This window comes from Clinocottus analis, unplaced genomic scaffold (assembly GCF_023055335.1).
Source record: "Clinocottus analis isolate CAN_PGR_092001 unplaced genomic scaffold, fCliAna1.0.p SCAF_17, whole genome shotgun sequence".
NCBI classification, from domain to species: Eukaryota; Metazoa; Chordata; class Actinopteri; order Perciformes; family Cottidae; genus Clinocottus; species Clinocottus analis.
Genome location: NW_027175898.1, coordinates 1,410,249 through 1,425,337, shown reverse-complemented (window position 1 = coordinate 1,425,337; position 15,089 = coordinate 1,410,249). Strand labels below are relative to the sequence as shown.

Genomic DNA, 15,089 nt, shown 5'->3' with positions numbered 1-15,089 from the left:
CGGCAAGTCGCCCTCTCTCCTTCGTTAATCATTCGCGTCGGCCCAGAAACGTCCTCCCGTGGATCGCGACCCTCTCGGCTCGCTCCTCACAGGGACGCGTCAACGGTTTTGGCACGCCTGGTGCTGCAACTCTCCACAATCTCTCCCCGGCTGAACGCGTGTCAAACGCTGTGTCGTGTGGGGAGATTACTCTGGAGCTCGGAAGCACACGGGCAAACCAGATGGTAGACACCCAGGGTGTTGAACAGGCAAGGTATACACTTATTGATTAACGGGGGGAGAGAAAAAATATCGCAAAGTGTCACAACTTGGCAACTGGCTCACATCATTGCTGAGTGAACTTTTGTTGCGTGCCGCCGCTCTCTGCAATCACACTAATGAACATAATATTTGCATGGACCCTCGGGCCCTTTTTTTGGTTTTTAGATTGGACATTTCTGAGCAACTAGATACTCATTCACGGCGCTTTGTCTCCGCTAAACGCGCTCACCAATAATGGATTTTCAGGAGCGATTGTGCCGTGCCCTTTCTTTTTGTTGTTGTTGTTGTCGTCGTTGCCTTGAGCCGTTTATGTGCAGCTGCTGGTATTTTTCTTTTTGTACAGAATGAATGGAAACTCGATATATTTGAAAGCCGTTCTCTTTTTCGCTCCGCCTTGATCAAACACGTCCTCGGCATGGGGCGAGAGAGCAAGAAAAAAAAAAAAAAGTGGAAGCACCGATCGCCTCAGAGCCAATACAATCTATCTGTAATGGCTTCCTCCCCTTTGATGGCACTGATGTTTAATCAGACTAAGAGCTGGGTCTCGCTTCTGCTGGCATTCATTTATTTGGCCTCTTTTTTTTTCATTTGTTTGTTTTTTTGACCGCCCTTAAAAGCCAGCTGGCATTCGCCTCCGGCCCGACTGAGTCCTGCTCAATACTACGGCAGCAACTGGGTTGGAGATAAATGACTCGCAGTCACAACTGGTCAATGCCAACGCTCGCCGACCCCGAACCATTTTGTCACAACTGCTTCATTAAAAGAATGATTCTGCTCTTCATACTTTTTAAATCAAATATATATATTTATATATATATACTTAATTTTTTTGCGCTGAGTCGGCAGCAGCCACAGGCCCATTTGTCTTTATCTGCAGAATCATCCGTCTTCGCTGTCACGGTCATCATGAGGCAATCATGTGGGCGTATTTCAACGGAGAAGCTGGACCACTTTCAACTCAAAAAGTAGACGTTAGGTTGGTTTTCCTACCCCGAACAAGATGTCCATTAATTTAACTTGTGTGGGAAAATTTGTCATTGTCGTGTTTGGCACAGTTTAAAAGGGGCTTGCCACAAGGGATGCCAAAGAGCGATGTTAGCCGTTGTTTATTCGCAGATACAACAGCAGATGTAACATAAATCATTTAATCATCATCCCAAAAATTGTGTGATATATATCTATATATCATAATATATATGGTTGTACTGGAGGGAAGATCTTGTGTGAGCAGCCAGCAAAGATTAGGTGTGACGAGACAGAAATTATTAGGCTGCATTCTTTAATTCAGTAATGTATAATATGGTGCGACCTATAAATTTTTTTTCAAAGTGCCTCCGCTTGTGTCATTAGAGCGCTGACAGCTCTCAGTATTTATGCTAAGCTACGGGAATCGCCTCCAGTTCTGAATTTACTACCTGACTTACTTGAGCAGTCTTTTTTTTTTTTTTTTAAATGTTGAAACTTTCCCTGTAATGAAATGTCCCTGGTCTCAATACATTTTCATATTTCACCACAAATAGTTTTTGAAGGTGTCAGACCTGTAAATTACAAGAGCCGTTGCAAGTTGGCAGCGGTAATATCCCCCCCCCCCCAAAAAAAAGCGGCCCGAGGTAGCGCGAGTCACACTGCCATGTGAAAGTAGAATATAAATAGAAAATAGAATAAATGAGACCTCCAGACCCGGGATGTATACCGCCATCTCTGGAAAGTCAAGCCAATGGCCTCACCCAAAGATCCAGAGAAACGTGACGAGATTTCCACATCATCATTTCTCTTTTCCAGTGAAAATATGTTTCTCTCCTCCTCGGGAATCATTAGTGGGCAGTAACTCTTGGCTAGCTAAGTGTCGGGGGCAAAAGGAAAGGAGCCTGTCAACCTCTCCTCTCCCCCCTGTGTCATTAGCTCTAGCTGGTCTCTCCTGCCCCCCCCCCCCCCCCCTCTCCTGGTCCCGTGTCAAAGCCGCCGCCGCCGCCGCACCTCGCCAGCCACTCGTGTCATTTAACACCCCCCCCCCCCCTCATGCAGTTGTCCGAGCGACACCGCGACGTCTGTGCTGACCCAGCTGTGCCGTGTCCCGTCGTGTTCCACATGACGGTGACAGGGATGATGAGGAGAAACCCAAAAAGTGACTGTGTCCAAGTTCACTGTGTAACCTTTACATAATCTGCCCCAAAGCCCGTCTCTCTTTCTTTCTTTCTTTTTTACAGCTGGCCTCAAGGCAGCAAGAGTCACCGTCTTTTTCCTGTGATAGTGCGGCAGCCAAGCATTTTATAATGAACCGCCTGTAAGGTGACAGATAAAGCCCCCCTCCCCTTTCAGACTTGTCAGTCAGCGGCTTCGCCCCCCCCGTGGAAACTGGAAGCGTAGAATCCGGAGTACATGACAGTGGAGTCAGGCTTTTCTTTAGAGCGCGTCGGTGCCAGATTGAGAGATGGAGTTGTGTGTTCCTCGAGCCGCGGTGAGATTACACATCGGCCCTTTCACTAACCCTGACACCCACTCGCCGCTCGAGTATCCCGTATCGCCCCGCGACGGGTTCCACGTTACCGGCTCCCAGACTGTGAAAGGGAAATAAAAAGGGGGGCCAGTGCCTGACCCTTTTCTCTGTTTGCTGATTCAAGATGTGACCTGACTGACTGCCTGTGGCTCTGTAGCAAAAACACCCCTCAGCATCTGGTTAGCACAGCGAGTTTGTGTCTACTTCAGAGATGCACGCGACCAAAAGGCAGACAGCAGAAGCGGCCATCTTTGGGCACAACTCGAGTAGGAAACCTGTGTTAGTTTCCCTCGTGCTTCCCGCCCCGCAAGCCATCGCGGCTAATTCCTTTCCAGGGCTGAAGAGAGAGGGGTCTTAACTTCGGTGGGTGTGCATGTCAGCAATACCTTCCCCGTTCCCGATAAACAAAACTTCAATCCACAAGCGGCCCGTGAACCGGTGCGCTTGTGCTTTTGACCACGTGCCCTGTTTTCTACTTAGCGCCAAAAGAACAAGCGTCAAGGTCAGGCTGTATTAATACTACATGGAGACAAGTTGTGTGTGTGTGTGTGTGTGTGGGTGGCAAAAGAAGTAGTGTGTTGGGCGGCGGTGAGGCCGGGGTCGGGGCTTGATTTCATAAACTCTGCAAGGTCAGCATGTTGCCGTCCAGCTGGCACGGAGCAACGAAGAGAGAAGGAAAAAAAAGGTGCTGATTTTTTTGTGGTGTGTTTCTCTCGTGTTGCACTGCTGATGTGGCTGCTAGCTGTAAGAGGACGAAGAGGAGGAAGAGGAGGAAGCTTTGTGCTGCCTGAAAGCGCCCCGGTGCTCCCTGGTGGACACGAGCACACACACACACACACACACGTGAGCACGCACATGGACATGAGCGCATGAGGTCCCGCCCCCTTCCCACTCGGGGAGATTGACGGACACAAGTTGAAACGCTCGCCGCTGAAGACGAGAGACTCGGGAAGTGTGCCAGGACTTTAAAAACAAATGTTACAAGGCCCCGCGGGGGAACTAAAGGCCCCTGAAGGGCCACACATGTACGCAGAGGACGGGGAAGGAAAATGGATTAAAATCACTTGAAGGTCCTTAAATGTCCAGGGCCAGTTTTTTGTAAAGCAACTTTTTCAACAACAAGTGCAACAAGAGCAGGGCTCCACATTTACCTGGTTGCCGTTGGCAACCATTTTGAAAACGGTTCTTGCGGTCAGCGGAAATTACTTTTTGAGCAAAAACAAGATCCTTAAAGAATTATGTTAAATTCTTAATTATTTTTTTGGCCCAAAAAACCCTGAATACAAACTATTATTTGGAGGAGAAGTTCTCACAGCAATATGAAATATGAAATATGGAGGAAAGGACGTTCTCTTTCAATTCCTTACACCAAGTTGTTGTTTTTACCACGGTCTCTGGTCTGGCTTATCCGCCGCCCTTTTCTGGACCCCGTGTTGTTGTGGCTCCATCCAACACTTGAGCTCGTCATCAAGTTTTTCGTTGAGGAGGAAAAAGACGATGTCGGCACTTTTCTCCAGATTGTCAACCCTCGCCTTAATCCCGTGAGCGAATGTTGCTTCACAAAGCTGAACAGAAACCCCTCTTTGTAACCCCGGGAGCACAGCGCAGCTCAAGAAAAAAAAAGCCCTAAAGTTGAGACTTCATCAGACCTTTTTTTTCCTCGGTGCACTCGCCTGCTCTCCAGCGGCGACGATAAGCCGCCTCGAGGCGTCGGGGGAGTTAAAAACAGCGGCGGGCCAAGAAATTCCCGCCGCCATCCTCCCACAAACGAAGTTTCTCGTTGCGCTGCCGCTCTCCGTCTCTTTTGTCTGTGAGCGCCCTCGCCGACACACAAACACACACACACACACCACAGGGATGGTACAGGGGTGATGCTGAAGCCTCCTCCAGGTCAATGGGCGGGCGGGGATGTGGAGGGATAACCGTGTTCACTGGGCCTCTTCCTCGGCCCTTTTCATGGCGCAATCAGATCCCATTAAGTGGGTTTTGTCCTGCGATGAGGATGCTGCTGGCGCTCTTCAACAATCCCATTACGGATCATAAAGGGAGCTGGGGATGTGGCCCGAGAGCACTCCGGCTGCTCCTCGAAGGATGCCCGGGCTTCTGTTAATGTCTTTTTAACTCCAGGTGGATGTTGGGGAGATTTAACTTTTTTTTTCTTTTCTTTTTTTCTTCTTCCTATCTGCGTTCCCGTCGGATGCCCCGTGCTCACTGGTTAGCGTCACGGGGGCCGGGTTGATGTAGCTCAAATGTGAGTTTGGCTTAAGGCGTGCGAACAGCCCGAGAGCGGAGGAAAGGCTTAGCGGTAGCGCTCCACTGGACTGGAAAGACAACGGGTGTGTTACGCTATCCTTAAAATGGTCCCGCTTTCCTTTCCTTTTTTTTTTTTATACAGCCTCCTTTCCTTCATGCTGCTGTCTAGGTTGAAAATTGTAAGAAGTTAAAAGAAAAAAGCTTGGAAGTTCTCCCCCGGGACCTCAGGAAATAGAACGCTCCGATTAACTACGCTCATTAAAGCTGCACTAATCATTATTTTTTACATTATACTCAATTCAATTGTGAAAGGGGTCACTTTGAGTGGTGAACCCGGAGAGTCTCTGCAGTCTCTCATCAGCTCTGTGCGGAGCCTTTCATTTTGGTTTCCTCCAAACTTTGCAGAGAGGAGACACATCGTCATCACTCTCAGCTTCATGCTCGTGTTGGGAGCTTCATCAAAAACATGCTTTCATACTTCAATGTTCAAAACTGTATTTCCCGAATGCTGCCTGCCTGAACATACCTGTGTCGCCGGCTCTGTGTGAAACGCTCTGTTTTAGCGCCTGTCTCTTTAAGACTCCTTCCCCATGAAGAAATCCCAGTCTGCTCAGATTAGCTCGCAAGAAGTACACGTTGCAAAGGTAGTTCTCATTTGGCGGTTGTGGGTGGGGACCTTGTGACGGAGGCCGGTATATTCTAATGCGCCTGAATGTGACACAGGAAGTGGAGCCAAATCTAAATGGCTTGTCGAATCATATTTCTTCTGATCGAGGTAGCGCACCAAAAGAAACTTGGTGGATTTATTTCATACGTGCATTTCTGCAGCGTCTACCAACCTTGTGGGTTGTTTAAAAAAAAAACGTGAGCATCTAGCTGGTGGAGTATTTAGCCGCTGTAGAGTCGAGTCGTTCCCATTCAGGAGTGTGCAGAGACCAAAACGGAGCAAAAAGAGAGCGAATATCTGTTAGCTGAGTATCTGAATATCTGAGCGAAAAGCAGGCAAATGATGCACTTTTTTTTTTGCTTGTTCTGCTGCTGAAAAGATGTTCATTATCTTCACATCCAGTATGAGCGAGACACTATGTGCTACAGGTGTTAAAGTCACACAGACGTGTAGCCTCTATTAGCAGCGGCTTCATACATCTCTGTTCACTCGGTTGCGTCATTTGTCTGACGCTGCGCCAATTTAAATTCAGTTTCAAATCCAGAGGATGAGACTTTTTGAGACCAAAGGCTCTCATCCACTTCCCCCTTCCCTCCTCTTCCTCGTTCCCTCCAAGAGAGTCAGCGACAGGAAGCGAGTCGGGGGGAGAGGACGCAGGCAGCAGGAAGCACAGCTGGCTGCAGAGACCTCATTTAGAGGAGGCCCTGCATGCATCGTGCAAATATATAAAGAAAGATTAGTGGGAGTCGGAAGATGACTCACATACGGGCCTGTGCATGTCATGTCAATAACCAAATATGGTTATTAGTTTGCTTATTTCTACGCCGCTCCGAGGTAAAATAATACTGAGCTTTGAGCAAACAAGCGTTTGTTTTTTTAACGCGTCGTCGTGCAATAACCACATACGACGATTGTGAATTCACGTTCAACCTTTTTGTAACGCAAAGTGTTTCTATTTCATGCAAACTGTGAAAAAGAAAGGTTGCATTCGCTCCCTCGCAATCAATGTTATAAATGAAGTACAACGCTGATCTGATACAGCCGCAAATTAGCAAAGAATATAATGTGATTTTCAAAATAGTGACTTTATTCTCGTTAAATTACGACTTTATTCTCGCGATAATACGTGTTTGTGCCTCAAAATATGAAGACTTCTCAGGATATACCGGTGTGTGGGACATGTTTGGATTGTGCAGACGCACACACATGAGGTAAATAAATAAATTGTCATTGAGGTGAAGATGTCATTTAAAAGAGGTGACCCCCCCCCCTCCCCCCACACACTGCCCACACACACTGCCCACACAAAAAAGTCAGTGTGCTGACTCAGCAGAGATTGATTGGTTGGGAAGTGTTGACAACAGTACAGGAGCTCTTACTGCAAGTGTAACAGACTGTTTGGTCCCTCTTATCTACATCCACCTTGTGTACTTCTTCTATTTAACAAAAGATGACACATGGCGCTGACAAAAGAAAAGATAGAAAAGGAGCTAAATTGGGCCTGTGTGGCATCGTGGCATTTTAAAATTGGCAAACGGCTACACAATATAGATGTCCCCGTATCGCGCTCAGGGAGAAACTTCCAGAAAAGTATTTATTTCTCTCATTATGGAAGTGGAGCATCTCGCGGTGGCTCCTGCAGCGCCTCCGCTGTGAGCTGGCCTCCGCGGCCGGGGCCTCACGTAAGCGCCATTAATCAAACAGGCAGCTTGCAGATTCATTTTTTTAGGTATATATAATAAAAAAGAAGGTGGCATCAATAAAAAAAACACACACACACATCTTGGGAATTGGAAGTGGAGAATGCAGAAGAAATAATAACTAAAAGGGGGCGGGGTGATCACAGCTAAAGTCACCTTGACTAGCCGCTAATTTACAAGACATCAACGAGGACGATTCCCAACAAGGAGGCGCTCGCTGCTGCTCACCTTGTTGAAGTGTTTATCTGCCGAGCTCACAATTTGGCAAGCGCCGCGTTTCCACCGTTTATTGTCAAGTGTGGCCGGCTGCAGAATGCAAACAGCTTGTCTTTTTGGTGCAACAGTTGCACCCACACACACACACACACGTACACACACACACACACAAACACAAACCCCTCTCCTTCCGAGCTCTTGAGACGAAGCCAACTAACGTGATGGCCGGGTGCGCGTGGGGTGGGGGGGTGGTGCATTTTCCAGCAGCCAAATAAATGATTTCCCTTATTCCCTCCGAGTCCAGAGGAGTCAGCCGTCTCATTAGGCCGCCGGCGGCCCGCCGAATCAGACCGTGCTGAATCTGAGCGAATCTCAGCGGGTTCAGGGGTCATCTCATTACCTTTTTTTTTTTTTTTTTTACTACACCGAGAAAACTGCCGTTTTCCTCCAAACTCCAAAGTGACAGTTTGCAGGGCGGTAATGAGAACGCCGCCACCACGCTCCAGCGCCGCCCGCCAACCGCTATCCCATCCGGGGCTGTCTGAAAGTCTCATCGTTCACATTTATGACGGAAAAAAAAAGAAGGAACGAAACAAACACATCCATCAGAGATCCTCTCAGCGCTGCTGCGCGGCACTCATCTCAGCCCTCGACAGACGGGGGGGGGGGAGAGAGCGCGGCCTCCCCCTCGGGCCCCCGGTTAGCGGCTAACATGCGCGCTTCATCGCCTCCCCCCACCCCCAACCTCGCCGCGACCTGCGTAATCGATCGGCGGCTCCGGAGGCCCGCCGGGGAGTGGAGGGAGTTGGAGGTTCGGGGTTGTCGCGAATCGATCATAGAAATGCATAAATAATAAAGTGGCATGTCATTGTGACTTCCTATAGATTTTCCCATTAGCGGCTGACTGATACAAGCTTTAAATGTCAGGGGTGTCATTGATTACCACGAGTCCACGCACTCATTCGCAATGTCATGTCAATCCTTCTTCTCCCCGAGGGCCCTGCAGCCTTCCACCTGGGCGGACTGAATGAAAGGTCAACAGGTGCACTGTGTCGTTAAAGCTGTGACACACACACACACACACACACGCGCACACACACTCATGATATCACTGCAACTTCACTACACAGGAAGTCTGAACTCTTCCCTCTTGAGAAATCCACAAATGTCAAAACGCTGAGAAAAAAAGGTTCCTTGTGGAGGACATGGAGTCATAGAGAGCAGAACGATCCGCTTCTTCATTATTCAATCTCAGAATTAAAGCATTTACATAATAATTACGCAGCAAACATGCGTTTGTATCACCTCTTCAATGTATGGATCTGTTTTGCTGTATCGTGTCATTTAAGAATCTGTCTTAAAATCTAATTTTCAGATGTTACGTCATGCTTTTGATGGATGTTTTTGGTGTTTACACTCAGAAGGATCGAACCGATAATTCCATAAAATAATCTACAGAAGGCAATCATCGTCAGTGGCCTCCCTCCGCCCTCATTAGAGGCTTTTCATAGGTCAACTCTGAGATGTATTCACTGTGACGCTGCGTCGGCTCTCAGGCAGCACAATGTCACCAGAGCTCTGGACGTGAACGATGCCGCAGAAAACATCGACCTCCCGCTGCAGCTAAAGGTTATTATAGTCGCTCATTAAACTTGAGATTTTATTGGTTTGTCGATTTACGCTTTGATCCAAAAAAATGAATGCCTGTTCAGCCTGAACAACAGCCCCAAGACCCACTGGTACTCAGTTTAGCATGTGACCAAGAGAAGCTTTAACGTTCAGCTTTCTAGAAGCTGCAGGGTTCAGCATCGACTGGCTTGAACAACTTATTGATTGACGGATGATTCAGGATGTGATTATGATCGCGTCCTTATCTCCACCGTCATCCAGGCACAAACAAGAACGACAGCAAAAACACTGGTCCAGCATGTAATTCATTTATTTGAAATAATGTTAATCATTTAAAAAAGACGCGATGAATAATGATGAAATAACTTGAAAGTCTATCTTTTTTTTCTTTTTTATAAAAATAGCTAAATTAAAAATAAAAGTCAACTATTCTATAATTACTTTGAATGAACGAGGCCAACCGTCTCTCTGTCACTCGCTCACCAACGCCGCTGCAGCCGCTCTGGAGGCCACAGTGTGTGTGTGTGTGTGTGTGTGTGTGTGTGTGTGTGTGTGTGTGTGTGTGTGTGTGTGTGTGTGCGTGTGTGTTGCATCCCGGGGCCAAACATTGGCGGGCCGGGCCGATAATGACATCGTTTTAACGAGTCTCCCCGCAGCCTATTGACGGCAGCGTTTTGGCGAACATAACAGAGGTCAATAAAGTAGAGGTCACCTCTTCATCACACCTGGCCGGCCCTTGTTTACCCCAACCGCCGTCACTCATCTCAGTGTTCCTCATTAGCGAGGGGCCCCGTGGGGCCGGAGTGAGCGTAAATGCACTGTGCAGGGTTGTAATGCCTGGATGCCTGCGGGCACGTTCGCTTGATCGGCAAATTATTCCGGGTTGCGGCGGCTGGTATTTACTTCACGCTTATAGTCGCCATCTTACCGGAGGCTGAGGAAGAGAGGGTGAATAAATAACAACTGTAGAGCGTGCACATTACACAGGAATATGCCAAACGGGGGCCAATCTGCGGGTGTTAAGGAGCTGATGGAGCGAGACGACACGCGTTGGAGCCTTGAGTTGAGTCATTTAGGTTGGGGAGGGAGTATGTATGACATGTGTGTGTGTGTGTGTGTGTGTGTGTGTGTGTGTGTGTTAGAGGTGTTGCGTCTGCGTGTAAACACAGATGTGCCTCGTGGAGAAGTCCGAATGTAATAGCAGCTTATGATATTGATGGGGTGATGGGGGGGAGTCTGCAAACAGAGAAGGGAGTGATGGTTTATTATCCAATCAGAAATTCACTTCTTCCTCCATTTTCTTCTACTGGTGTTTGTACAAGTAATGCTGTTTTGTCTCCTCCTCGCAGTAGTTTGGGGGTTTAGACGCTACCCTCCATCAGAGCAGATTTCCAATGAACGATGCCCTTTTACAGTATTTCCTTGCTGCCTTCAGGGACTCGCCTTGCTCCTCCGAGCAGCCGGCGACCGTGATGATTAAAGACTTGATCCGTTTCTGGGGGTTGTGTGAGGATGAATGATGGAGGAGATGTGAAGTGAGAGAAATGATCGTGGACTCTCAGAGTCACATGCAGTAACAGAATAGTGGGCAATCAGGCTTGAAGTTAAAATAACAAAATCTTCTGCCTGTGTTTCTCTTGAAACGTATTCGATCCACGGCTTGAAGGTTGGATCATTTATAGAGCTGCCTTTGAAATTGTCTTGAGTTTTATTCTGACCCACGTTTCACATCTCTGAAGATCAACTGCTGCACCGGCAGACTCCGGGTCTGAAGAGTGAAGCCGACGCAGAAGCGCCTCCAACTTGCGTTCTCTCTCCTGTCCACCAGGGGGCGACTCCTCTGGTTGTATAGAAGCCCATGAGGGAATGAGTGACTTCTGTCTTGATTTATTCCCTTAGTAAACATTGTCAACATGAGTTTATGTCTCAATCTCGAGTCTCAAGTCTTCTTCAATACAGTGTGATGTTCATTTAGTGAATTATGGTCATTTAGAGTCAACAGACCATAAAGCAGGGTATGCTTTGGGGCGGGGCTACAAGGTGATTGACAGGTTGCTACCAAGGTGTTGAACAGACCGTTGTCCGTGTTTCGTCTGACAACTTTTAACCTTTCGACAGTGTGTTTGCAGCTCATGAAAGTTAAGTGTGACTTCTGATTACTAAAAGAAGAAGAAAAAGATGCCGACGGCCCCAAAAACAGAAAACTGCGACGGCTAAAATGCCGAACTCTGAAGCTTAAGAAACGGGAGTCCACAAAGCAGTGGGCGTGTCACTGTGACTGCTTATCGAGAGTCCGTGTGGCGCCACACAGTTAAACCACACAAAGAAACTTCCCCCCAGGACGACACAGATCTGAGAGGAGCATCCCGTGCTGGCTTCGCACCGCCACACTCACGTCAGTGGAGCTGCGTTGTGTCCCTGTATGGAGACAACAGGGTGACACAATGTCACCGAGAGATATGACTGTGAAGCCGCCCCAGATGTTTACCTACAAGCCAATATATTTTTTGTTCTACAAACTTTCTAAAATGTTGTGTTTAGGTATGCAAATGAAGCGCTGCGCTCATTTGCATACATTTCCATGAACAGAAGTGTGAACATCGGATACGTTCTTGTTTCGTTTTGTTGACATGTTAGAGTCAAAAAAAAAATTGTATTTACTGAGGGAACATTCAATATATCATGTACCGCTCCATATATTCAGAAAATACTTTCTTAAGCCATAAGAAATGTCGATTTTTGCCAAGTTTTTAAGGAATGAAATGTTCTACTGACCAGGTTATGAATGATATATGAACAAACCCCGGAGTAAAAACTTTCAGAATACAAATTGGAATGAAAGAGGAAACTTTAAGGTGTGTCCGTGCTACTGAAGTGGAGATCTGGCTCATGGAGACAACTTTCAATATATGTATTGTAAAAATGCTGCAATACAGATGAATATGGTAAACAAATGAGCTTGTAGCACTCACCATGGAACTTCCCCAGTCCATTACTTTCATTAAAACATGTGTTTTGTGTATTACAGGTGTTCTGATATGTTATGCAGATGTTTTGGGGGAGTTTAGGAGACAGACGCAAATATACAAAAGTAGTAAAGTATCTAAAAGTGTACACTCCCGCCATCGCGCAGTCCCCAGCCGCTCCACTGGAACCGTCTCAGGGTTCAGTGCTTTGCTCAAGAGCGCCTCCTCAATGCTGGAGATGACGAGGAAGGGGTGGCCAAAAAAGCAATGCCATCATCCCCAGCTGGCCTCCCACCTGCTAGCTGTGTTGTTGGGATGCCTGCCGGGAGCCGCAGGGCTTCTGTTATGCTTCATCATCAAAAACATGAATACAATGCAACATCGCCCCAAAAACAAATCCCACACACACACACACATTGCAAATAACACGTGCTGCTGTTTCTGTTGCATTTTCTATTCATTTTTTTTTCTGGGCCAGCCTCCCTCATCAAAGTGATTAAGCAATTACACTGATTGTGCCCATGCTCAGAAGACTGAGGGAAGAACCCCACGAGTATTGAGTCTCTCTCTCTCTCTCTCTCTCTCTCTCTCTCTCTCTCTCTCTCTCTCTCTCTCTCTCTCTCTCGCTCTCTCTCTCTCTCTCTCTCTTCTTTTTGAAATGTCCAGCACTCCCCTCTGGAGGAAGAAGGTGACGAGGAACTCAAGGGGCTGTGATGTCATCGCGTCACCCGCAGACCTCGTGCCCTGCCCTTCCGATCAAATCATTATTGGCACCTCGAAGCTGATCAACCAAAAGGGAAAGCCTCGAACTGGAGACGCTGCACGGCACGCGAAACCCCGCGTGGAGCCCGAATGGAAACTAAATAAGAATCAAAAGAGTTTGGGGAAATGAAATCAACATGCAGCGCGTCTCTGCGCGCGCCGCTGTGGGCATCAATAATGAAACAGGAGTCTGGAGAGCCACCATCACCATCACAGCAACAGACCTGCAAATGCATGGAATGCTCTCTCTCTCTCTCTCTCTCTCTCTCTCTCTCTCTCTCTCTCTCTCTCTCTCTCACACACACACACACACACACACACACACACACACACACACACACACGCACTTTCAATGAGCTCTCCATGGAAGCCAGCACGCGCATCTTTAGACACACAACGTCTCCAAAAATCTTTTTTTTTAAATCAATTGGAATCCCAGCAGGACCCCCCCCCCCCCCCTCTCCTGCCACAAAAAAAATCACCACAGTGACGGAGCAACTTGAACGCACCACTGCTGAGTCGCGGCATGTGCGCGCACGTGTGTGCATGTGAACGCAGGGGAGAGAGAGAGAGAGAGAGAGAGAGAGAGAGAGAGAGAGAGAGAGAGAGAGAGGAGTTCAAACAACACATAAACACATTCATAAATAATAACTCACCCCTGGAGGATATGTGGAAGGAGAGGCGCGGGTCCGCGGCGCGTATGGCCGCGGTGTAGCGGTCCTCCATCCCGGGCACCTGCGCCTTCTTCTCGGGCATGAGCCGGACCCTGAGCCGGCCCCCGTCCGCGCCGAGCCACCACTCCAGAATAGTTGTGAGGTCCATTTCCAGGTCGAGCGCGCGGGCCTCCTCGTGCACGGACAAACCCCCGCACCCGGTGCGCACTAGATCCTCTCCTATTTCCACCACGACTTGGTTCCTGCTGGCTTTCGTCAAGCCCAGTTTCACAACTTTAGGCAGCGGCCGCTCGGGGAAGAAGAGCATCTGTCCCTCGGCGGTCGCGTTCCTGGACTCGGCGAAAGTGGCCATGGTCTTCTGCAGGGGGACGCAGCGCATCTTCAAGTTGGCGCGCACCGCGTAGCAGCCGCTGAAAGTCTGGCAGTCCCCGTTCAGGGGTCTCTTTATGAACTCCGCCAGGTAATAGCGCAACAGAGAGGGGACCGCGAAATCCACCGCCAGGGTTTTCCTCTTGAGTCGGGAGTTCAGGGTTTGGTTCGAGTCCCGCTTGTTCCCGGTTTCCCCGCTGGTGCCGCCGCCGCCGTTCACGTAGCCGAGGTCCGCGGTTGGGAGATCCATCCCCGCCGATGTGGTCCTGGTGGAGGCGCACTGCAGCCCGGAGAGAAATGCCGCAGAACAAGCGAGCGAAAACAATATCCTGGCGTTCATGGTGGAGATGGATGGAGAAGAAAGATACAAAATAAATGAAAAATCTCTCGGGTTCTGTTGTAAATGGGAGAAGAAGCACCCGGTAATCCCGCCGCCTCCTCTCCGTCTGCTCCTGTCACACAGGCAGCAGCAGCAGCGCAAGATCTCAAAGTGCGGATCGATGATCCTGCGGGTCTCGTGCGCCTCCTCGCCGGTGCGCACCCGCGCCAACACGGAGGGAACTCTTTCTTTTTTTCCCCTTCTTTTTCTGCTTCACATTTGCTGGCCGCTGACTGTTGCTGTCCAGCCCGCTTCGAAAGGGAAAAGTGCCATCTCCCGCTCTCTGGTCCAACCCCACACACAGACACGCACACACGCAGACACACACTCGCACACACACGCACACACACCTTTGAGACAATGCCTTTTTTTCCCCTCGCCGGTGCTCCCCGGGACGCTGATTGATATGCCGGTCGGGTCCGCTCCGGTGGCTTCCAAAAAAAAAAAAAGAGAGACTCCCTGTCTCTTTGGCACAGTTGTGACGGCGGCACACAAGTGGTCTCTCTGTCAACAGCGGGATGCGGTGCCTCTCTCTCTCGCTCTCTCGCTCTCTCTCTCTCTCGCTCTCTCTCTCGCCTCCCTCTCCTCTCTCTCTCTCTCTCTCTCTCTCTCTCTCTCTCTCTCTCTCTCTCTCTCTCTCTCTCTCTCTCTCTCTCTCAATTTTTTGGGGGGTGGGAGCAGCAGAGCATCGATTAAAGTTTCAAAATAGCACCCTC

General features: G+C 48.7%; 1 protein-coding gene across 1 annotated transcript in view; it reads right to left on the bottom strand.

The window, feature by feature from the left end:
• The window catches only part of alk (ALK receptor tyrosine kinase), a 333,954-nt gene extending 319,101 nt beyond the window's left edge, over positions 1-14,853 (bottom strand). Inside the window, exon 1 of the mRNA XM_068581094.1 lies at positions 13,608-14,853. Within this exon, the coding sequence (XP_068437195.1) occupies positions 13,608-14,334 (727 nt within the window). The 5' untranslated portion in view covers positions 14,335-14,853. The remainder of the gene's footprint in view (positions 1-13,607) is intronic.
• Between the last annotated feature and the right edge of the window lie 236 nt (positions 14,854-15,089).